Genomic DNA, 22,489 nt, shown 5'->3' on the forward strand with positions numbered 1-22,489 from the left:
AAGTCGTTGCAACGCCATTGGATGCAATGCCGACTGACTTTCCAGCAGTGGAACGGAGGCGCCTCGGTGGTGCCAAGCCACGGCAGCGAGTTTTCGATCTGCCTCATGCGACCAGGTTTGAGCCAGTTCGCCTGGAACGAACCGAAGACAACCTCGCGGTCAGATGTTCGACTCGCCCGCGTAGCCGGCTTACCCGGAACATCCTCCAATTAATGCGCTGGAAATTTCACCGGACACTCAATGAAGGTCGCTTATCTCCGCTGTCTCATGTCAACCTCCACAACAGTCCCCACCATGGCCGACGATATCGAAGAGCTTCCGCCCAGCAAGCTCGGGACCAAGGAGCACTGGGACATGGTGTACGAGCGGGAGAACCGCGTGTTCGACGATGTCGGGGACGAGGGCGAGGTGTGGTGAGTCCTCACTCGTCGACACCCGACACCTGGTGCTGATATCAGGTTCGGCGAGGACGCGGTGGCGAAGATGCGCGCGTGGGCACACGCGCACCTCCCGCGCTCAACCACCCCGTTGCGTGTGATGGAGTGCGGCTCGGGGAACGGCACGCTCCTCCTCTCCTTTCTTACGTGGCCCGGCCCCCCGCAGCCCTTCCACCTCACGGGGCTCGACTACTCCGACGGGGCTGTGAAGCTGGGTGCGAGCGTGGAGGCTGCGCGGCGAGCGGCGATTGCCGCTGGCGACGAGGACGTGCTGGATCCCGACGACGTCGAGAACCCCGCGACGTGCGAGTGGCGCGTCGCCGATTTGCTGCGCGACGACATCGGCGAGACGTGGGACCTCGTCATGGACAAGGGCACATTTGACGCGCTTGCGCTCTCGCAAGAGCCTGTGCGCGAGAAGGGCGGGATGCTGCCCAGCCGCGTGTATCCCGAGCAGGTCGCCAAGCTCGTTACGCCCGGCGGATTCTTCTTGATCACAAGCTGCAACTTCACGGAGGAGGAGATCAAGCGGCGCTTCGGCGCGCCGGGGCTAGGTGAGAGCTGGGAGAACTGGGAGAGGGAGAGCACGCTGACACCAGGCCTTACGTTCCACTCGAGCGTGCCCCACCCGTCGTTTTCGTTCGGCGGCAAGACCGGCCAGACGGTGTGCACCGTCGCATTCCAGAAGGACGCCGTCACGCCTTCCGTGTCGGGCTCCGCACCCGCCCTCCACGCCTGCGTAGACGTACGTAGCACATAGATGCATGCTGAGACACAGTGCGGCGGGACGAAGACGGACGTCGCGCTCGCGGACGCGAGCGGCATCGTTGCGCGCGCGCTCGGCCCGACCTCCAATATGGCTGAGGTCGGGCTCAAGCGCTCGACCGAGATCATCGTTGAGACGGTGCTCAAGGCGGTCGCGACCGCACTAGGCTCTGCGGCACCCAATGGATCTCCGTCCGTGGAGTCGCTCTGCCCTATTACCTTCGCATCCGCTTGGCTCGGGGTATCGGGGTGCGACACGCCGGTGGACCAGGCGCGCATGGCTGAGGCGCTCACCCCATTCTTCGGCTTTGCGCCGGTAGTGCACAATGACGCGCTGCTCCTCGGCGGCGCGCTGTTGCGCCTCGGCGTGCCATGGGGCATCGCACTCGTCGCGGGCACGGGCAGCGTCGCCGTCGCCTTGGAGGCCAAGGAGGGGCGCGTGACACAAGCAGCGCGCCGGGGCGGGCACGGCTACCTTCTAGGCGACGACGGGAGCGCGTGGGACGTGGGCCGGTGGGCCTGCCGCGTCGTGGTGGACGCATATGATGCGGGCGAGAAGGAGGGCGAGCTGGCCGCGACGGTGCGCCGACATTTCGGCATCGCGTCCACCCCCGAGCTGTTGAGCAAGGTGCACGAGCTGGAGGGCGGGACGGCAGTCGAGGCCGCGAACGCGGCCAAGCTCCGTGTGACGTCGCTCGCGCGTCCCGTCCTCGAGCTGCTTGCGCGCGAGGATCCTCTCGCGGAAAAGGCCGTGCGGCTGGCCGTTGCCCCGTTCGCGAAGAGCGCCGTGCACCTCGTCCACCAGATGTACCGCATGCGCGGAGTGGCGTTGGGCAGCAGGGCACAGGCGCCAGTGCTCGTCTGTGGTGGAGGATGTTTGCGCCAGCCGCACTTCCGCGCCCTTGTGCTCGACATGTGTTGGCAGGAAGGGGTGACGTTCAAGGACGTTGTCGTTGTCGAGGACGTGGCGGGCGAGGCTGTGATGGGCCTCGTAGAGGCTTAGAATCTTAGATGTAGAGCTAGAATAGATGTCGCTGTAGCATACTTGTTGCGGGGCGGTTGAGCGGGCAGCAGAGCGGAGCATCCGAGCGCAGCCAGTTCCGCACATACGGCAAGGAGTCAGGTCGTTGTTAGTCACACGCACGCGCCGATGAGGATGTGCAGACCCTCTCGTAGCCCGCTGCCCCTCGGTAATGCACGGAAAGCTGCTGCCCGGGCTGTCCGGCATGTCCGGGGCATGCTAATTGATTGTGTGGGGTGTGTCCATGGCACCGCCGACGCACAGAAGTGATCGCGAGCTGATGAGTGGAAGCAGGGCGGAGCAGCGTGTTCCGCGATCCGCCCTACACCCAAACTCCTATTCCGTACGCCGTCTGCGATCTGCATCTCTCCATCTGCCATTCATCCACTTGCACCGGTCTGCACCTCTGATCCTCTGGACGCAGCGACCACCGGCCATTCCAACGCCCCAAACCGCCGCCACGGTCTGGAGGCTCAAGGGCTGGAGGATGACACGAGGGCGTTGCAGGAAATGCAGGAATGCACGCGAACAAACGCTTTCCGCTGCGCCACAGGGCTCAAGCGGCATGAGCGTGGACGGACGGGCTGGCTGCTGGCGGGCGGCGCTGGGACACGCACTCCGCACAGACCTCCATGCTCCACAGCAGTTTCTCTCTCCTCGATCGGCCGCAGCGTGTATCCCCGCAAGACTATGATGCGATGACGAGCGTGTCTAGGCCCCACTTGGCTTGGGACGGAGGAGGGAGACAAGCGCTGTGAGTCTCAAGAGAATGATGGGCGGATGGGTGATGGGGAAGTGATGAGGGAGAGAGAGGGATGAGCGACGAGCGAGGTCTGTTCTCAGCGCCCCATACTCGCGAGCTCGAAGAGAAAGAGAAAGAGAGAAAGAGAGTGAGAGGAGACGGAAACCCTGTCAACCCCGGCATGCCATGTTGCATATGGCCACCCACCCACCTTCCTTCCTGGCAACTCTCATCCACTCTCATCATCTACTCTCGTCACTTCTCACTTCTCACTGTCACTCTCCCTCTCCCCACGCCTCCCATGATGGCCATGCCTCAGCACGAGGTCGTCTACAACTACGTCGAAGACGTAGACCCAAACCTCGTAAGTTCAAGCTCCCCCGCATTTCCCCGTGGGCGCCAGCGCGCGTCGGCCGAGGGTTTCAGCCAGCAACGCGCGGCAGCCGCAGCATCAAGAACACGCCGCCCCTTGCTACGCCGATACTGCCAACGAGAGACGGCGCTGGTGAGAGGTGCCGGAGAAGCAGAACGCGGCGAAGACTCACCAGAGTGGGGGAGCGATCATGTGTCCGTCCTCGCTATCGACTGCCGACAAGCGTCATCGAGAAATCGAAAAGGGCGAGGGACGAAAGTCCGAGGCTTGCGAGATGCGCGCGCGGCCTTCTCGCAGCTCTCCTCACCTCTCTATGCTGCCAGGCCGCACCAAGGCCCAAGTCATGGGCGCCAGTGGCGACGACGGCCGGATGGCTAGATTTTGCCGATGGCATCACTCACAGACCCATCGGCGTCGTCACCATCAACGTCACCATGGCCGCCACCACTTGCACACACATTCCTCCATCTTGCACCTCTTACATCTTGCGTACCCATACTCATGCGATCTAGGTCTGCTCAATCTGCCAATCGGCTCTTGTTAATCCAGTCACCACAGCCTCCTGCAAACACACATTCTGCCGCGACTGCATCACCCGTGCCCTCGCACACTCTCCATCATGTCCCATCGATCGCAGCGCCCTCACGCTTTCGTCTCTCGCCGACACCGAGCCCCTGGTACAGCTGATGCTTGACGAACTCAAGGTGCGGTGTGAGGCACCAGGCTGCTCAAAGGTCATGGAGCGTGGACTCCTCCTCGCCCACCTGCGCACCTGCAGCCAAGCAGTCGTAACCTGTGGAGATACAGAGTGCGGGTTGTCAGTGAGTCCTGATCCTCCTTATCACACCAGCAGTACTGGTCCTGGGTGAGAGAGAGATACCCGCCAGCGGAGTTACAGTTCGCGTGAGTCTGACATACTAACCTGCAGATGGCCCGGCACCGACTGCCTCACCACCGTGCCTATGAATGCTTTCACCGACGCATGGATTGCGATGGCTGTGGCGTCACTGTAACATTCCGCGAGGCCAAGGACAAGGACGCACATGGATGCGCCTCGCAAACAGCCACGTCTGACAAGGGCGACTGCTGCCCAGCCTGCGGAGTGGAATGTGCGTCTGCTTCGGATGCCTTGTAGGCAACACTGACCGACAGTGACCACCAGAGCTCACGTCCACCGCTGGGTGTGCACAAAAGCGTTGATACCCTGCACGCAGAGCGGAAGAGGCTGCCCCTCCATCATGCCCCGTGACGAACTCGAGGGTCATCTCAAGACATGTCCCTTCGAAGCGCTCTCATCGTTCTTTACTGCCAACGACGAACGCTTTGCCACCCTGGAACGGCGACAAGAGGAGCTGCGAGCAGAGAACGAAGGCCTCCGCGCACAACTCTGGACGCTCCGCCGGTTCCAAATCGTTCCTCGGAGTCTTCGGGATGGCCAGGTCGATGGCCTCCCCCTGTCCCCAACGGCGCAGGAACCATCACCAACAACGCCACCATCTGCCACCCTAGATGAGACGCCTAATTCCTCGCCATCAACCAGCGCCACACGCTTAGATCCTCCGCCACCATTCTCCGCCCCTCTCCCGGCTCAACCCACATCAGCTGCGCCGACGTCAGACACGCTCTCTGAGCAGATGCTCCACATTCCACAATCATTCCTCTCCCCGCCACCAAGACTGAGCTACACCGACTGGGTACTCGGTCGCCTTCCTCCTCCCTCCGCATATGGCGACGGCTGTGCCGCGCTCCGCGCAGCGCTCATTCATCTTGCCGCGGGCCTAGACGCCTCGGAGCGGCGCAACGAGGTGTAGGACTGAACGTAAAGATCAAGCTGACCTCAGACGCATCATGACAGAGACATTGCGTGTGCACGAAGAGGTGGCGACGCTACGCGCTATCGTCAGCCCCATGCGCATGCGTGAGTGCGATTTCCGCCAGCTTTGGCCAGCTAACATACAGAAGTGCTCTCAGACCGCCCCAATTCGCCCGCCATATCTCGCTTTCCTTCTCTCAGCGCGCACGTTGCCCCTCATCATCTTCCACCCTCCGAACTCCCCACTCCGCCGCTGAGCACATCACACTCTGGGCCCGCTAGTGAGGCACCAAGCGACACAGACGAAGACCACGACAGAAGCAACCGCGCAAGCATTCGGGAGAGTGTCGTCTTCTCGGCACAAGACGTGTATCCGCGGAGCAGCAACTCCTCGTTTGTATCCACCGCCAGTGCGACACCGCCACAGACTCGCTGGACAGGGCGGCCGCTCGCGTTCCCACCACCTGGTCCGGCAAGCGGCGACTCGCAGCCACGCTCGCCGACGCGCCGGCTGCGCATCGGCTCGGTGGAAAGCCAGGGCGGCTTCATTGGCTCAAGTCTCGGCTCGACTTTGGCTGGCTCAAGCTTGGGAGCAACTATTCTGCGCCGGCGCGAGTCATCGCGTCACTGATTGGCAACATCTCAGCATCGCACAGAACAGCACGGTGGTGTGTAGTACATTATATGGATACATCAGGCGAGGCCAGGCTACATGACTGGCTCTACTACTTGGTCTTTGGCTTGAAGAAGCTCGTCATTTTGGCCATGCCGTTGGTATTAACCTTTTTGAGTGCCTCGACGCCGCGACTACTCTCGGTCTTTGCAAGTTTACGCTTGTTCTCCTTCTCCTTCTTCTCAACAATGATGGGCGCCTCAGCTGCTCGGGCGGCGGCACTGCGGTCTTGGAGGTACCTGTTGTACGCGGCCATGCTGATGTCAGTGTCGCGATTGTCAACTGGACGAACTCATAGGATGCAATGAGCATTGGGAGGAGTAATGGGGGCAGATACTGCGCAATGTGCTCGATGGCGGCGGTGTTCCGTGCGGCTGCGGTCAGCTTGATACACCTCGACCATACCTTGAACGAGAACGGGATCGGCCCCAGTCTCAAGCAAACCGTCCCGGCCGAGCCCGCGCACGAGGTGGTCGAACTTGCTGAAGTTTGCCTCATCCGCCAGGCGATCCACCTTTCTCCTCAAAAGCTCGAGGATCACCTCGCGTGATGAGCGGTAGTACGCTGTAGATCTCGGCCTGCTTCCTTCTGCTTCGTCCACCCCTTCCCCACTGTCATCCGCAGCCTCAATCACTGCCGTCAGCTCACACAACACGCACACACACCCTTGCGCTCGCAACATGCGCGGAACGCCTTCCGGAACGCCTTGATCTCGACGAGGCGCGCGATATCCGCCGCGGTCGGCGGGGCGGAGGGTGCGAATGCGGGTTTCAGATCCCATGCGGAACTTGCGACGACGGAGGAGAGGAGGTCGCCGAGGGGCTGGAAGGGGGCGGTACGGCCAGTCTGAGGTCAGCACCGGGGGACGACGGAGACCCGCACAGGAATCAGGCTGAGCGCCAGCGGGATGGCGAGGAAGAGCGGGTCGATCGGGTGGTGGAGGAGCATGGCGCCGTCTGGGGTCAGATCTAGACAAAGACTGACTGACGAGACACGCTGTCGCCAATGAACCAGGTTCGTCCTTGCGCGCCGGAGACCTTGGAAACTTCGCAGATGGATGTTGGTGTGGGGAGGTAGAGTTGGGGGGCGCCTGATGTCAGCGAGAAGAGGGATTGGCGTACCTGTCCGCGGGTGCGGGAGGCGGAGGTATGTGTGTGCTGAGGCATCGACGGCTGCTATTAGCGACAACGAGAGACAAGGCGCACCATCTGGCAAGATGGCGATGTATTCCGTCATGGCGCGGAGGACGGAGACAAGAGTGAGTGAGTGGCAATATCTGGAGAGATCAAGAGATGGGACGCGTCTGATTTCGACGCGCTCATGAGTGCCTGAGCGGAAGCAGATGCACGTGGCCTCGGAGTGGAGGTTGAGCTCGATGTCGTCGATGACTGCATGGCCGACATTCATCATCCTCGACCACCATGACCGAGCCAATAACACCGACGCCAGAACAGGCCAAGCTCGCGCGCAAGCTGGGCCGGCAGCAGCGTGCGATCGCCATTTTCTGGCGCCATCTCACGGCGATCCGGTACGTCTCGTCATCCGCCTCACTGACGCTAGGCTGACCCTCCTTGCCCTCGGCCTCCTCTGGATAGCGGCTATTCCCCACCCCCTCCTGTGGAAGAAGACGTTTATCGACGAACACGCGCTCATGCCCTCCGGCGCTCGCCCGTTGTGGGGATGGGACGACGTGGCCGCCGCCGACCACTACCTGGAAGGCGTGGAACATCTGGCCAGCCGCAACGCGAGCTGGGCTGCGCGTGCCGACTTCTTCGAGGAGCAGTTCAAGCGGAGTGGCGTTGAAACTGGCCGGAGTGAGGATAGCGTGTACGCGCTCGTCACGCCGCCCCGCAGCGAGGGGACTGAGGCGATCCTCGTGTCCGCAAACTGGTTGAGTCGCGACGGCGTGCCCAACGTCCGCGGCATAAGCTTACTGTTGGCCCTCGCCCCATTCTTCAAAGGTGCGTAACCCGCACCACTCTGCTTACGCAGCCCACGGCCACTACGCGTTTGACATCTACCTCGTTGTCGGGGACGGCTACATCGAGGGCTTGAACGACTTCATCTCGTCGTACACCGGCCGTGCCAACATCTGGACAGCATTCAATATCGACTACCCATACCACAGCTACTCCACAATCGGGCTGTATTACGGTGCATGATACCTCATTAGCCTGCTAACGCGCAGAGGGCGTCAACGGCCGTCTTCCGAACCAGGACATCGTCAATGTCGCGGCCCACGTCTCCCGCTGGCTCGGCGGCACCGAGGCTGCACCACACGCGCGCGACCCTCGCGCTCCCCACACGTACGCAACCGGCCTCGCCACCCTCGTCGATCACTTCAAGTTTGCCGCGCTCGGCCGGCCGAGTGCTGCGCACGGCGTCCTGGCCAAACACCGCATTGACGCTGTCACGATCTACGCCGTCCCCGCCGAGGGCCCGCACGGCTTCTACTCGCTCGGCAAGATCGTAGAGGGCACCGTCCGCTCAGCCAATAATCTGCTTGAGCGCCTGCACGCTTCCTTTTTCTTCTACCTCCTCCCCGGACCAGAGCGCTTCCTCCCTGTCGGGCACTACCTCCCTGCGGCAGTCCTCCTCGGCGCCTCGCTGACCCTCGGCGGCTTCGACTGCCCCGCCCCACTAGAGGGCGCGACATGGCTCCTCGTCCCACTCGCGTTTGGCGCCATCGGATGGCTTCTCGGATCGCCGCTCGTCGCGGCTCTCGCCCCCATGCTGCCCAAGCCGAAGGGGGATGCTCGGCGCAGCCTCGCGGCCCTCGCGCACCTCGGGTACGGCGCGCTCGTGCCCACCCTCGCCATGGTCAATTTTCCACAAGCACTCCTCCTCGCCGGCCTCGCCATCACATTCCTGGCACCTCTGCCTCGAGCGGGCAAGTTCGCGATCGCGGGGCTCAACCCCGCGCTCCTGGCCGCGGCTGGCGTCGACCTCCGCGCCGAGTGGGAGACTTGGGGCAATGTCGCCTGGCCTGCCGTCTTTGCAGTGTGGATGCCACTCGCAGGTATCTCGGCCATGATCTAGAGTTATTGGATGCAGTCGTGACGTCTTGCCTAAGCTCAAACTGACTGCCGGCTATTAGCACATGCCCAGCCACACTTATCCCCGTGCTAGGAATACAAATACATGACTCTACACTCTACGCAGCAGCCTTCTTGCGGGACCGCCCCCAGGCGATCTTTGCGCGTTTGCCGTCCACCTCGATTCCACCCTGGGCCGACAGCGCCTCGGCCGCGCGCTCCGCGGCCCCACGATCAGCAAAGTTCACAAAGACCGAGTCTGGCGTAAGCTGAGACTTGCATGGGGAACCTGGGGCAAATACTCACTGCTAGCCGCCACGATGGAGATGGAACGGATCTGGGACGGCTCGACAGACGGCACAGCAGCCGACAGCGCGGTGCGCACGTCGCTCTCTTCGCACTGGGGCACGCCGAGGAACAGCAACGTCGTCTGGCATCAGCTCCTGCCCTCGCCAGCGACGCAGCGGCCACTCACAATCGACTTGTCCTCGGGCGGCTTGAGCCCGCGCGCCTCGGCGACCTGGCCCAGAATCTTCTTCGCCGCAGGATCGTTGCGCCCGTAGTACCGGTCCTGCATGCTCTGCTGGACGTTGCCCCCGCGCACCGGGCCTGCGCCAGCCTCAGGCGCCTCGTGCCGGAAGGGACATGCGTCGCCGCGCTTACACTCGCCCTTCTGGAAGAAGGAGCAGATGTGCGGCCGGTTGCGCTTGTAGTAGGGGTCGTTGCGGGCAAGAGTTTTGAGCATCTCCTTGCCTGCGGCGTTGGCGAGCTGCGCGTCGAACGCAATCCCTGTGTCCGAGTTCGCCATCTGCGCCTCGAGGTTTTGGATGTAGTATTCTGGCGTGAGCGAGCGAACGAGCGGCGCTCAGAAGGTCATACTCACGCTTGTTGATATCGCTGCTTGGTGCCTCGTTTTTGCGCCCCAGCGCCGCGTCGCGCACCTGCACCGGCAGGCCGTACTCGAGGTCAAGAAGACACGTCTGGCATGTTCCCTTGATCTTCGCGCATGTCGTGCAGATCTCCGTCTTCTTGAACCGCCCGCCGTCTCCCGGGTTCCATTTGAACACGGTGAATGGGCGGTTGCAGATTTTGCACTCTTGCCCGAACTCCTGGCGGGTCTGGTGTGAGCGCCGCGGCGGGCAAGCGGGGTGCAGCGGAGTGGAGGAGATGAGAGGGCAATGGCTGGTTGGAACGGCGTCCAGATGTGTCTCATGCAGCGAGACCTGGACGACGAGCACAGCGCATGTGCCATGAACACTCAAGCACTCATACAGCGATACTCACCATTCGGACGTAGGGGTTAGGACCCAAACCTGCCGTTAGTCATCATCAAGGCTGAGATCGTACATGTTTCGCAACTGTTGTCAGCTCGCGCCGCCCCAGATATGCTTACAGGATTGGGAAGTCAGAGCTCTCAGACCCTACTTTCTGTCGTCAGTTAAACGCTGCTTCGCAAGCTCACGTTGATGTCGTGTTTTGCGGGCATGATGGATGCAGGATGGGGTGGTGACGAGCAGCAAAAACAAGTCAACTGAAATGATCGGCAGTCACTTGTCTGGGTGGCGTATGTGGGGGGGTCCAACTAAGAAAGCGCATTGATTTATACGTGCCTGCAGAGTAATGCATCCAAAGCATTTTGATATTGGGCTATAAAGCTACAAATAACGCAGGCAGCGACCAGCGCCGCGCCGCGCCACGACTCGATCCCCTCCGCCTACTCCTCGTCAAGGTAGGCGGGGACCTCGCCGCGCGGCTGGTCCAGCGAGTAGAGCTGTGCAAGCTTAGGGAAGATGATGCCGTCGGCCATGCTGACGATCTCTGCCTTCTTGTCGGTAGTCGCCTTGCTGAGCCCCAGGCTCGAGTGCCACGCCTGCGTGGTCTGGTCTTCGCCGGCGAGAATCCAGTCGAGCGCGGACGCCGTCGAGTGCTGCACCTTCTCGTTCCACACCGTGCTGTTGTACCAGTCCGGGTGCTTGAAGATCGCCGCTCGTTCGGCCCAGATGGTCGCGAACGCCTCGTTAATCGTCGACGCCACGTCGCCGTACGTCGCCTCGTCCATCCCAGCCTTCTGCACGGCGTCTGCCGTGGGGGTGAGGAAGCCCTGGTGGTCGAAGACGGCGTGCGCGAGCTCGTGTGCGACAACCGTCTCTGACGTGGTCTCGATCATGCTGTGGAGGAACACGACCTCGCCGGCCGAGTAAACCGAGGCTGATGCGTCGGTGACAGTGCTGATGGGCACTTTCCAACCGATCACGTCGCGCACCTGCTGCGCGTGCATGACTGACAGACGCGTGGTGTTCGCGAGCGCCTCGCGCAGGAGGGGGTGGTACTGCGAGTCGCCGACGAGGTTGGGCTGGCCAACGGCAGCGAAGATGTCGGCCTCCGACATGGAGGCGAGGACCTTGCCGCGGTCCACAATGGACTGGGAGACGTCGAAGAGCGGGCCAGAGCCGGAACCACCGGTGTTGGCATTAGAGGTAGGCACCTCTGAGGTTGAGTTGGCGGTGGTGTTGGCTCCTGCCGTGGCGCTGGCCTCTGGCGCCGGGACGGGGACGGGGGCGGTGGCATCGCCCGTGGTCGGAAGCTGCGCCGTCACATTCGAGGATGAGTTCGCGAGCGCAACGTTGGCGTCAAGGGAAGCGGTGACCTCGCTGCCAGCAGCAGTGGCGACGCTGGGAATGGCGGCAGTGCTTGCAATGGCACTGGCGCTGGCACTGGCGCTGCCGCCCGCGGCAGTCGCATTAGAAGTGCCAGTGGGGGGCTGCTTGCACTTGGCCGGGGCGGCAGCGACGCCGGCAATGCCCACGAAAAGAGTGACGGTTGGGATGAGACGCATGGTGGTACAGAGATGAGGCCTGCTCGATGAAAGAATGAACGGTTATAAGGAGACTACATGCGTGGTGCTGTTTTTCACGCTCACGACGGTCGTCAACAGCCGCACAGTTGCCACTGTTGCAAGCATGCGCAGAGTCTTGATGGACGATATCGAGGGTGGCAGCTGACGTGATAGGATTGGGAGTCGACGTTTCAGAAGGCCCACCTTCAGGGGTGGTGTTGTTCTCGGCGCGTCGACGCGTCCACCCAGGGCGGGGGTAGTTCGGAGATGACGAGAAGAGTATCGGAAATGTGTGCTTGGGTTTGCAGCCGGACAACCCCCTCGAGCACCCTCGAAAATCATCGCTTTTATCACTAACGAGTTTACGTTTGGGAGCCCCGTCCATCGTGGCTTGATCAGGTGGGCCCGGCCCAGACTCTGGCTCCTCCTGCTTGTCACACTCGTGTCTGCAAACTTGACTGACATCAGCGCAAACATCAGCGGCAGCGCCACGCGCCACGGCACAGGCCTCATTGCACGAATAAACTTGAGGGAGTCGCTGGTGCCTCTACTGTATGCATGTCTAGAGGACACCACCGTTCACGCAGCTCAGTATCACCCCAAAGGTTACCGTGATCGATGGATTTGCTCCCTCTGTTCCGCCATGCCTGTATTTGTTGGCCAGTTCACCCTCCCTCAGATGAGCGCAGAGGCTTCAGATGAGCGCAGAGAAACGGGAAGTGTGTGACGGCTTCGGTCGCGCGCATACATCGCACTTGTGATGGAGGGGTGGTGGGTGTGTTCACCCCTCTTTTAGAAGAGAGGGTAAGAGGTTGGGGAGAGAGTAGCACATAAAGCTCTTCCTCAGCCTCACTGAACTGCAACTGAAATTGCTCTTGTCAGTGCAAGCGGTGGGTGGGGCTGGCCTGGGATTTCACCGACCAATGGCCATAACCAGCTAAGGTCCAGATGCACACGGTCAAACTGTCGAGCGTTTGCCTCCAGCGCCACCTTCATATATTACGTTGACGCCACCAGAGGCAAGCCACAGGGCGGAGTGGATGTCGATCTTGAAATTTACAATCCGAAGTTGTAATTATGCTTGTCAGGATGTAGAAACCCCCGCGCAATCCGGAGGTAGGGCGATATGGAGGCTGTAAGTGATGGCTTGGCCGGCAGGGGCCTGAATGGAACCGGCAACTGCAATGAGAACGATTGACAACAAGCGGTTTGGCAAGGTGATGAGAAACAAAGAACCACCTCCGAACCCCCGGACCGGACGGCGGACCTTGAGAGATGAAACAAATCGATTCGAGAGTTGAAACGGCAGGAAGTCATTCATGCAACAGGCAGCCTGCTCCATCAGCTTCGTAGGTTGTTATTACCTCGCGTCTCAACCTCATATATGCTAGCGCGGCAACTGGGCTAGACGCTCATTTGGCTTTCCACGATGCATACACGGCCCGTTCGGATCGGAAGGCAGACTGACTGGTCCGCCAGAGAGGTGTTCGTATGGAAACAAGCCCGCCTGTTGCGTGCTCACGATCTCTGTACCCACGGCACCCAAAGTCCATTGTCTTACACATGCATCGCCTCTCAATGTATCTTGAGCATCGCCTCGCACCTACATTGCGCTTCGTCTCTCCCCATCCATCCCAGTTTCCACTGAATTTGCCATCGGGCTCCTTCTACCGACCGAGCTCCTAAGCTACCACCATGGCAAGCGCGACGCGTGTCCAGCTATGGACGTACGGCGTGCTCTTACTCATCGCAACGGTCCTCGCAACTCTCCTGGGCACGGCTGTTGCCGAGGCCGCCTCCGCGCCTGGCAGTGAGTGGCAACTGCCGCAGCTGACACCAGGCACGCCGACGCTATCCCTCCTCGTCGCCGCGTTTGCTTTCAGTCTGGCGACATTTGCGTACCTCCTCATGTTGTGAGACAACGCTCGGTGCCTGTCGCTGCTGACACCAGTCTTGTAGTGCGCCAGCTGCAGCCCAACGCGCCGCTTTTGTGGCTCGCGAGCGACTGCGCGGTGCTCACCGTCCTCACGGTTTTCGGATACGGGTGCGCCGTCGCATTCACTGCACGCGGCGTGCTCGGCCTCGGCTCATGCTCGGAGCCATCGACACAGCACAGCCACTGCACGTATGTGCCAAAAAACACAGCTTACCACAGCCTGGTGGTGGCGGCCGGCGCCCTGCTGTGGATCTGCGCGGTGCTTCTCTCCGCCATCCTGACATACCTCGTCATCAACAAGGCGGTGAACCACCCTGGGCGCGAGGCATGGACGCGCTCATTGCAGAGTCTCACCGAACACCCGTCCCGCACGAGGGCTGTCATGCTTTCCAGTAGGTCGCCGACCATCCTCGAGGATCCCTTCACCGAGCCCGAGGCCGTGCGTCCCATCCTCCACGTCGACTTGCTCGAGGATGGCCACAGCCGGTCCAGCCCTCCGCGCTCGCGCTACGCCGCCTCCCTTCCGCGCTTCCATGCGCGCACGGGCTCTCCCTCGCCCTCTCGCTCGCGAGCGGAGCCGCCCGCCCGCTCACAAACCTCTCAGAGCACCGCAGGGCACTCTCCCAGCCACACAGTGCCGCGCTCAGCTATCAGCCCTGCTCAGTCCAAGCTTTCGAAGACCACGGCATTGAGCCACGACCGCGCCACCCCAATTCCCCAGCTCATACTCGACGAAAAGCGGCGCCCGCTCGAGTCAACCAGCTTGACGCGCGACACCCCCCGCCTTCAGATTCAAATCCCACCCACGCACGCGCGAGATGCGGATGAGGACACGATCCTCAGCGCTAGCACTGACGTTTTCTCCGTCATGGCCGAGTTTCCCGGCTCACCGCGTTCGCCCAGAACCGACTTCCACGAGTATCCGCCATCGCGGCCATTGTCGCTGCTGCCTGACCCCGCGTGGTCGCCATACGGCAGCGTGTGGGAGCCGGCGCCCTACGCTGCTTTAGGGAGCGGGTGGGCGTCGAGTTCGGGCTTACATCCCACACACAGCGTGTCGAGCGATCGCGGACGGCCTAGTCATGCGGATTCGGGGCCAGACATGCCCTCGACGAGGTTTTCTTTCGGCCAGCGTCGGGAGTCGCCGCCCGCCTCGCACTCGGGGCAGCTCATGACCCCCACCTCACAGAGCCCGCCGTACCGTGCGCCGCGGTTCCGCGAACCGCTACAAGCGGGGACGCCGTGAAGTTGCAAGCTCTTAGAGAGAAAAGTAGCGACGCTCGTCCTCAGCGCACTGAGGACTTACCCACCTTTGCGCAAGAAGTGTATCGTCTGGCATGTCCGTCGTGATAACCGAGCAAGTGATGTGGTTCTGATTCCTGCTGCTTGTTGTGTTGTGAATGCGCTTGACTATGTGTACTCCTGTATCCCGAGAAAGGCGGAAGGCGGCAATGGTGTGCCAGCACAGCGCAGGATCGCCGTGCAGCGATCCAGCATCCGCCAGCATTGATACCCTCGTCCGCGCGACCCGGAAGCGTCCACATGCATGTACATCATCCACTCCGTCACGCAGTCAGGCCCCGAGTCAAATGCGCGGGTTAGTAGGTTGCAGCAGCCGTGTCGCAACCTGCCCCATGCCGTTGCAAACACCACCTGGCCTTAAAATTCGGCGCGAAATAAGCTTGCACGCGTCCCGCGGCATGCGACCTTGATTCTCGGTCTCACCTCAGACGCTCGAGACTAGCAGACACGCAGATACGCGGACGAGGTGCAACAGGCCGGCGCGTGCCTGCTCCTGCGGTCGCGGCTTCGTAGCTTTGCCCTTGTCTCTCTGTTTCCTCTGTCCACTACTCCCTTCTACTCTCCCCCTCGCGTCGTCAGGCAACTGCCTCAGCCTTAGACTCCCACTCACCTCTGCTCACATGCACATGCTGAGTGCTCCTGCACTCACTCATTAGCACTATAGGCCGCACGCAGCTCGGTTCTTCATCCAGTGCCTCAGGGCGCCACCACTCACCAAGCAACACATACGGTAGCCGGGAGTCTCGGCGTCGCGACGCCGCAATTCATATACACTCTGGGGCTGCACAACAATGCGCCCACTCATCCACTACTCATTCTTCTCGCTCTACTCAGTCCCGCGTTGACCGCGGTGTGTGCATGACCCGACGCCGCGCGTCGATCTTCTCAGCACCAGGCCATCCTCGTCGACTAGGACGACAGCGTCATCTCTTGTCAGCCGCCGTTACCAGTTCTCCCAAGTCCGAACACCACGCCTACGCCTACCACCCATCCTTCGCCCACTCCTACCTCCCACCACCACCGGAATACCGCAAAGATGAGGGCGACAACCGCACACTCCGTGCTTCTCCCCCTAGCCTCCCTCGTCGCCCTCGCAGCAGCAGGATGTAACGGCTACATGCTGTATCACGTGCAGAGGGCATTCGCATCCGCCCCGTCGCCAGGTATGTCGCCTGCCCGCCCCGCCTACGCAGCCGTCACGCTCCCGCGTTCCCACGGCCTCAAAGCCACTGACTCCAGAACACACCCTATTCCGCTGGCGGGCGCTCCTCATTGCCGCCGAAGCCGTGTGCGGTGCCACAGCACTATACGCGCTCGCGCACTCTCTCGTGCGCCGCCGCAACGCCTACTCGGCGCTCGTAGCAACTCACACCGACGTGCTTTGCCTGGCGGTGCTCGGCGGTGGGGCTGCGGCCATCGGCGTGCTTCTCTTCCTCTCATACTCGCCCGCCCGAGACCGCCTCTATTCCCTGGCGCATTGCGCGGGGCTCGCGCGCCGCTGCACCGTGCACTTTGCCGGCGGCGCAGCGCTGCTCCTCGCTGCGCTTCTGCTCCTCCTTAGCGCTCTCTTTGAGGCGATCTACGCATCGCAGCACCCTGGCGGGTGGGGCGAAAGCCTGCACGCCCTCTCGTCCGACCTCGGCAGCGACGGCCCGAAATACAAGAAGCGCAAGAGCCATATGTCCATCTCGGAGCCGTTTCAAGTCAAGGAGGGGAGCATCGACGTCGCGCCGCTGATGCACGCGCCCGCGCCGTGCGCGACCCTCCCTTCGCCCTCCTCGGCTTTTAGGACGCTCGACGACTATCCGCGCAACACTCCTGCCCCGCCCTCCCCCGCGCGCCCAGAGAGCGCTCTTGGCCCCACGTTCCCCAAGTCGCCGAGCACGGGTAGCGTCTCGACGCTGGCGACGACGCCGCTCTTCGGCCTCGCCCCGGCATACATCACGCCCGGGCAGCGCACGAGCTCGCTCTCGCCCACACCGTCACAGAGCGCGACGTTCGGCCGCTCCACCATCTCCGCCACGAGCGGGGGCAGCAACCCCAGCCTGCACGCCAACCCGTACCGCACCCCCTCGCAGCGCAGCACAAACCCGTACACGTCGTCGCCGAGCACCACCTTTTCTTCGGAGAACGCCCGCTCGCCGTCGCAGCGCACCAACCCGTACTCGGACGCGTATGCGGCCCCGCACGAAGATGCGCGCGCACTCTCCGAGTCGTCGCATGCGAGCCACAAGTCCGCGCGGTCGTACCCGTCGTCCCCGCGGCGCGAAAATCCATACAAGACAGGCCTTAGGCCGCCGGCGATGCCGGGCGTCGAGGAGCGGCCCAAGCTCAGCATGGAGCAGCTGGACCGCAAGCGCACGCTCTTCGCCGAGGGCATGTTGTGAGGCGCGGAGGGAGTACTATACATAATCGTAATGCTGGGCGGATGTATGTTGTGGCCGTTGGTAGACGGGGAGTGAGAGGATCTGCACCAGAGCCTCCAATAGCTTGGAAGCACCAGCGCATGCGACTCCATCACGCGCGCCGCTCTTGGCCTTTGTGACTCTGTCGGCCGATGCCACAGGAGAGAGATGGAGTTGGAGCCCTGAACATGAAAGAATCTGTGCGTCGGGGCTTTGCGAGTGTCGATCCGTCGATCTCGGGATATACGGTCCAAAGGAGGGAGGAATCGACGGAGTTTTGAGAACTGAGGTTCACTCTGTTCCTGTTTAGCGTATGCCCTCATACTTGCTCGCTTCCATCTGCGCGCACGAACTCGGCGCCGCATTGCATTGAGTAGAGGATGAAGCGGTAGGTGGATGCATGGTTGTGCTGCTGGAGACTGCGGTGAAGCTGCGGCGATCAGGGCCAGGAGAAGGGAGGGGCAGGGGAAGGGGCCAGTTTCAGAAGGGCCAAGGATGCACAAAGCTCATACTCTTGCAATGATCACCACATCCTCATCCTCCTCCGTCTCGCCATCAGTCTCCACGACTTGAACCTCTGCAGCACTCTGGCAGCACTAAACGTTCCGATTCCGTGGCATTAGACCTGTGCATTCCGAGATCAGGCATGCGACGCCCGAACACGGCCCTGATACACTCCTGATTTCGGCCCCGCGTCCCCACGCCAGCCAGGGCGAACTGCACCGCCGGCCAACTCTCTCGCTTTCAATCACTCTCTCAATCGACTCATCACTCGATAAACATCAACATCACTCTCCTCCCCGTCGCTCTCCTCTCTGTAGCTCTCCCCCTTCTCGCTCTTCTTTCTCTCGGTCTCTTTCGCGCTTCCCGTTCTCATCTTCCATCATGCCAGGACCACCACCAGCACCACCACCGCCGCAGCTACCACCCCCACGCTCCTCCCACTCTCCCCCTCCCTCACGTCCGTCTCGCACTTCCCCACCACGGCCCCCACCCAGCCTCCGTCCAACAACACTACAGCGCGCGACGCTCGCTCTTGTCGCGGTCCTGACAGCCACCATGATTGCCGCGAACGCGACTCTCCTCGCCCCCCTCTATTTTATGAGCTGGCGCTTCGGCCCCATCAAAGACACCTGGCGGCCCCTGCTCGTCGCGCACATCCTGTATGGTGTCGTCCTTCTATCCTACCTCTCCGCATTGTGAGTCCCTCCCCCTCCCCCTTTCCCTTCCAATACTAACCTCAGCGCCCTCGCCGCGCGCCGCGGCGGATGGCGTGTCCGCGAAGACGTCCTTCCCACCGGCCTGCTCTCGGCGACCGGCTTCGTCCTCGCGGGCATGTACACCATCGTGCCCCTCTACTCCGGCCTGACCATCCAAGAGTGGGAATGCGAGGGCCTCGGCGTGCCCTGCGGCGCCACGCGCATCAGCCTCGCCATCACATGGCCCATCGCCGCCCTCTGCGGCTCCGTGTGTGTCGGCGAGACGGTCTACGTCCTCCGCCGGCATGGACGCGGCGTGTGGCACCACACCTTGCCCTTCCTCCAAGCTGTTCCGCCGGAAGACTTGGTCGACGCCAGGATATACTCGGCCCTGCCGGAGGCGCCGCAGGGCGCGACAATGTTCCCGATGTACGGCCTGCCGTTGGAGGGTAGGGGCGGGGCGGTGTCGGGCGCGGAGGGTTTGGAGGCGCGGAGTTGGGACGTGTACAGAGTAGCACTGTTTGGCACGCGCGATCCCGAGGGGGCACGCAAGCCGCTCCGTGGAAGCAGAGGGCGCCGGTCGCCCCCAGAGTAGCATACACCGCTTTGGCCGCCTTACACCACCGTAACTTGACATACATGTACCCGTTGTATCATAATTTGTATTACACGATGTAGAACCATGAGTCGTGCATGCGTGTACAGTACATCTGTCAAGATCATGTTTGCACAGCCCGCCCCGTCGCCCCATGTGGCCGCGATTGAATCCAGCGGGCACTTTCAATTCAGCCACATTCCGCGCCTTGTCTCACATGCATGTCTTGCCCTTTCCACCACGTGCTGCGGTCGCCCAAGGACACGCTGCAAAACACACAATACGTCCAGCATGTACAGTGCAATCAGTTCCTCTTCTCACCAGCCGGCAGCGGCGTAGCCAAAACTGCAGCCTCGTGTGCCGCCCACTGCTCGTCCCGTGCGGTGGCCGGGAACGGGGGCAAGGGCTCCTGCAGCGCGGCCGGGAACGGGGGGAGGGCCTCATGCGGCGAGGCGAGCTCGACCTGCTGCGCCGACTCTACCGGAGTCAACGGACTCCGACTTGAGTACTACGACAGTTCATAGTAGCTTCGTCGTACGCTCGTGCCGCCGCCCAACGTGAAGGACTCCCAGGCGAACCATGGTGCCGCTGCGAACCGACGCCGCACGGAAAAGCATCCGGCAGCTCCATCGCGATCCATTGAGTCACAGAGCCATCGCACTAGCAAGATTGTGCCAGCCGGGTCTTGCTATAGTGCCTATTCCCCTTCAATGTGAACTGGACCCCGTAGAGCGTCATATATGTCTTCCTATGCTCACCCCCGCCTCCGCACCCTTATCTATCACCACTCCCATTTATGTGTTTTCCTCCAACCGGAAGGTCTCAGCGCTTCCTCCAATAGGCCATTCAAGTTGAAGCTGCCCGTGGGTTCAAGGTGCGCAAGCGCACGGCCGGCTTTCTCTCGCCTCCAACTGCTCCGCGCTCGGTAAAGCACGACCACTCACCGGATCCAAAACGTCCTGTCAAGGCTGCCAACGATTGAGTGCGCTCAACGGCTTCAGCATTCCTCTCAGCTTAAGCCCCATTTTCATGGAACAGGTGGGCTTGCGCTATTTCGCAGTACTCAAGTTCACATGCCCGCTGACCGTGCTGTGCCCCCTGCCCGAGCCATACTCCTACATGCCCTGCCATGGAGCGGCGGTCGTGGAGATGATCAATACTGCGCAGAGTGCCCCGGTTGCATTACGAACTTACAGCAGCTGCAAGCCACGTACGGCATACTATATCAGCGAGGTCGATCACCAAGCTCTTGGCCGGCGAGACTGCCCCGACAGCTCCACGCATACCCTCAAGACTTGAGGTTGCTTGACCGCATAGCCCTTTCCTCTCATCGTACCGTGAATGCTCCTGGTCGTTCACCGAGAGAGCCGGCTGGAGTCCTCCTTATCAGGCAGCCTTCGGCTGTCCCTCTCGGACAGCCATTGGAAGCACAGCGGGTGAATGTCTGCACAAGAAGCATGTATTCTATGAGCGTAAAGTCCCCGCTGCACTCGGTGGCGGTATTTCACGGCTTCACGCGATATATCCGGAACTCCGGACCTGGTCCAGGTAGACCGCTGCATCAATGCCGTTTTTACATGCTTGTCTTCGACCGCGAGGTGTTTGAATTCCTACACGCTGCTCAGTGCTCACTGAACTCTCTATGCGACACATAACGTCTCTCAGGATGCGACGGCATAAACACTAGGCGGCATGAAGATGCCCCGGGCGGGCCGAGCATTATCCGTCGTATCCGATCCTGGCGATTACCGGCCATCATCCAGACACCCGGCCATCGTTGGACATATGACCATGGCATGCCTTATGATGCCATGTCTCCCTCCCATTTCCTCTCTCTCAATCTCCCTCTCATAGTTTTCCTCTGATCCTCAAGCATGCCCGCCGCGCCGACATTCTACGAGTCCGCATACGACCCTCAGGCCGTGCTCCAGTCCGCCGAGTTCAAGGTCCTCGCTTCCGACGACCCGCGCCTGCGCGACCCCCACGCCAACCTCGCCTGCGCGTACAACCCCGCGCACGAGGTACATATGGTGCGGAAGCCGCGGCCGGTGGCGCGCGAGGGCGAGGTGGTTGTGCATGTGCGCGCGACGGGCATCTGTGGGTGAGTGTGGTGGGGGGCAAGGCATAGGTCGGCAGAGAGCCAGATGGGTGGCGAGCTCGTTGCAAGTTCTGGCGAGGTCACATGCCCCATCTCATTCCGCCCCAGCAGAACTGACCCCAGCTCGGACGTGCATTTTTGGAAGCACGGGCATATCGGCCCCACAATGATCGTGACGGACGAGTGCGGGGCGGGGCATGAGAGCGCGGGCGAGGTTGTCGAGATTGGGCCGGGCGTGAGCACGCTCAAGGTCGGCGACCGGGTGGCGATCGAGGCTGGCGTGCCCTGCTCTCGCGCGGATTGCGATGCATGTCGGACCGGGCGGTACAACGCTTGTGAGTGACAGAGGCCAGACGGCGAAAGCGATCTCTCTCTCTCATTGCCCCGCGGCCTAACTCTCTTCGGGCTGACATAAGGCCCCCACGTCGTCTTCTTCTCCACGCCTCCATACCACGGCACGCTGACAAGGTTCCACGCGCACCCCGCCTCGTGGCTGCACAAGCTCCCCGCCAATATGTCGTACGAGGAGGGAAGTCTGTGCGAACCCCTCGCCGTCGTGCTCGCCGGAATGGAGCGTGCAGGGGTCAAGCTGGGCGATCCTGTGGTGATCTGGTGCGTTCTGTGCCGTAACAGCTAACAACAGTGGCGCTGGCCCCATCGGGCTCATCTCGCTCCTCGCGGCGGACGCGGCTGGCTGCTGCCCCATCGTCATCACAGATCTGTTTGAGAGTCGCCTCGAATTCGCACGCACGCTCGTTCCCGGCGTCAAGACGATTCTGATCGCCAAAGGCGAGAGCGCAGAGGAAGCGGCTAAGCGGATCACAGCAGAGGCGGGGATGCCGCTACGCGCCGCGCTCGAGTGCACCGGCGTCGAAAGCTCAATTAGAGCTGCCATCTACTCGGTGCAGTTTGGGGGCAAGGTGTTCGTGATTGGCGTCGGGCCGTCAGAACAGAGTGTGAGTGCCATCCCCTTCCCAACCTTGCGAGCAGCTCATCCCAGTACCCCTTCGGATACTGCTCAGCCAACGAGATCGACCTTCAGTTCCAGTACCGCTACGCGAACCAGTATCCCAAGGCGATCCGGCTGATTTCCGGTGGGCTCATCAACGTCAAGCCGCTCGTGACGCACCGCTTCGCACTCAAGGACGCCGTCGACGCTTTCCAGGTCGCAGCTGACCCGTCCCAGGGAGCCATCAAAGTACAGATCCAAGACTAGCGATCGGAGGGTGTCAGCATCGGCGGGGTCTGAGGTAACAGAC

General features: G+C 61.8%; 12 protein-coding genes across 12 annotated transcripts; 9 read left to right on the forward strand and 3 right to left on the reverse strand.

Annotated features, from left to right (window-relative positions):
• Positions 1 to 294: 294 nt before the first annotated feature.
• On the forward strand, positions 295 to 1,197 carry COLE_05359 (uncharacterized protein; the record flags this gene model as incomplete). Its single annotated transcript, XM_018424302.2, has 3 exons — positions 295 to 413; positions 459 to 991; positions 1,037 to 1,197. The coding sequence occupies 3 exons, from the start codon at positions 295 to 297 to the stop codon at positions 1,195 to 1,197; spliced, it is 813 nt and encodes a 270-aa protein (XP_018275920.1).
• Positions 1,198 to 2,205, forward strand: COLE_05360 (uncharacterized protein; the record flags this gene model as incomplete). Its single annotated transcript, XM_018419851.2, has 1 exon — positions 1,198 to 2,205. The coding sequence occupies one exon, from the start codon at positions 1,198 to 1,200 to the stop codon at positions 2,203 to 2,205; it is 1,008 nt and encodes a 335-aa protein (XP_018275921.1).
• Positions 2,206 to 3,038: 833 nt separating this feature from the next.
• On the forward strand, positions 3,039 to 5,782 carry COLE_05361 (uncharacterized protein; the record flags this gene model as incomplete). Its single annotated transcript, XM_018419850.2, has 6 exons — positions 3,039 to 3,329; positions 3,851 to 4,159; positions 4,267 to 4,447; positions 4,491 to 5,145; positions 5,180 to 5,256; positions 5,298 to 5,782. 6 exons carry the CDS (start codon positions 3,039 to 3,041, stop codon positions 5,780 to 5,782), a joined length of 1,998 nt encoding a protein of 665 aa, XP_018275922.1.
• A 94-nt stretch (positions 5,783 to 5,876) lies between these two features.
• COLE_05362 (uncharacterized protein) lies at positions 5,877 to 7,060 on the reverse strand (the record flags this gene model as incomplete). The annotated part of the gene is made up of 8 exons (XM_018424303.2): positions 5,877 to 6,081; positions 6,117 to 6,198; positions 6,230 to 6,457; positions 6,490 to 6,670; positions 6,707 to 6,780; positions 6,813 to 6,914; positions 6,946 to 6,996; positions 7,030 to 7,060. The coding sequence occupies 8 exons, from the start codon at positions 7,058 to 7,060 to the stop codon at positions 5,877 to 5,879; spliced, it is 954 nt and encodes a 317-aa protein (XP_018275923.1).
• Positions 7,061 to 7,245: 185 nt separating this feature from the next.
• On the forward strand, positions 7,246 to 8,863 carry COLE_05363 (uncharacterized protein; the record flags this gene model as incomplete). The annotated part of the gene is made up of 4 exons (XM_018424304.2): positions 7,246 to 7,352; positions 7,385 to 7,785; positions 7,817 to 7,978; positions 8,013 to 8,863. 4 exons carry the CDS (start codon positions 7,246 to 7,248, stop codon positions 8,861 to 8,863), a joined length of 1,521 nt encoding a protein of 506 aa, XP_018275924.1.
• Positions 8,864 to 8,978: 115 nt separating this feature from the next.
• On the reverse strand, positions 8,979 to 10,345 carry COLE_05364 (uncharacterized protein; the record flags this gene model as incomplete). The annotated part of the gene is made up of 7 exons (XM_065626407.1): positions 8,979 to 9,118; positions 9,166 to 9,289; positions 9,335 to 9,696; positions 9,743 to 9,977; positions 10,144 to 10,183; positions 10,253 to 10,287; positions 10,322 to 10,345. The coding sequence occupies 7 exons, from the start codon at positions 10,343 to 10,345 to the stop codon at positions 8,979 to 8,981; spliced, it is 960 nt and encodes a 319-aa protein (XP_065482348.1).
• A 228-nt stretch (positions 10,346 to 10,573) lies between these two features.
• On the reverse strand, positions 10,574 to 11,695 carry COLE_05365 (uncharacterized protein; the record flags this gene model as incomplete). The annotated part of the gene is made up of 1 exon (XM_018424306.2): positions 10,574 to 11,695. One exon carries the CDS (start codon positions 11,693 to 11,695, stop codon positions 10,574 to 10,576), a length of 1,122 nt encoding a protein of 373 aa, XP_018275926.1.
• Positions 11,696 to 13,390: 1,695 nt separating this feature from the next.
• Positions 13,391 to 14,877, forward strand: COLE_05366 (uncharacterized protein; the record flags this gene model as incomplete). Its single annotated transcript, XM_018424307.2, has 3 exons — positions 13,391 to 13,502; positions 13,536 to 13,608; positions 13,647 to 14,877. The coding sequence occupies 3 exons, from the start codon at positions 13,391 to 13,393 to the stop codon at positions 14,875 to 14,877; spliced, it is 1,416 nt and encodes a 471-aa protein (XP_018275927.1).
• Positions 14,878 to 15,969: 1,092 nt separating this feature from the next.
• COLE_05367 (uncharacterized protein) lies at positions 15,970 to 17,320 on the forward strand (the record flags this gene model as incomplete). Its single annotated transcript, XM_018426967.2, has 2 exons — positions 15,970 to 16,096; positions 16,173 to 17,320. The coding sequence occupies 2 exons, from the start codon at positions 15,970 to 15,972 to the stop codon at positions 17,318 to 17,320; spliced, it is 1,275 nt and encodes a 424-aa protein (XP_018275928.1).
• A 903-nt stretch (positions 17,321 to 18,223) lies between these two features.
• On the forward strand, positions 18,224 to 19,132 carry COLE_05368 (uncharacterized protein; the record flags this gene model as incomplete). Its single annotated transcript, XM_018426968.2, has 2 exons — positions 18,224 to 18,537; positions 18,583 to 19,132. The coding sequence occupies 2 exons, from the start codon at positions 18,224 to 18,226 to the stop codon at positions 19,130 to 19,132; spliced, it is 864 nt and encodes a 287-aa protein (XP_018275929.1).
• A 1,073-nt stretch (positions 19,133 to 20,205) lies between these two features.
• On the forward strand, positions 20,206 to 20,787 carry COLE_05369 (uncharacterized protein; the record flags this gene model as incomplete). The annotated part of the gene is made up of 1 exon (XM_018419852.2): positions 20,206 to 20,787. The coding sequence occupies one exon, from the start codon at positions 20,206 to 20,208 to the stop codon at positions 20,785 to 20,787; it is 582 nt and encodes a 193-aa protein (XP_018275930.1).
• Positions 20,788 to 21,006: 219 nt separating this feature from the next.
• COLE_05370 (uncharacterized protein) lies at positions 21,007 to 22,446 on the forward strand (the record flags this gene model as incomplete). Its single annotated transcript, XM_018424308.2, has 5 exons — positions 21,007 to 21,233; positions 21,354 to 21,565; positions 21,647 to 21,842; positions 21,874 to 22,186; positions 22,231 to 22,446. 5 exons carry the CDS (start codon positions 21,007 to 21,009, stop codon positions 22,444 to 22,446), a joined length of 1,164 nt encoding a protein of 387 aa, XP_018275931.1.
• Positions 22,447 to 22,489: the final 43 nt, after the last annotated feature.

The sequence above is a fragment of the Cutaneotrichosporon oleaginosum genome, assembly GCF_008065305.1.
Source record: "Cutaneotrichosporon oleaginosum strain ATCC 20508 chromosome Unknown ATCC20508_contig04, whole genome shotgun sequence".
NCBI lineage: Eukaryota > Fungi > Basidiomycota > Tremellomycetes > Trichosporonales > Trichosporonaceae > Cutaneotrichosporon > Cutaneotrichosporon oleaginosum.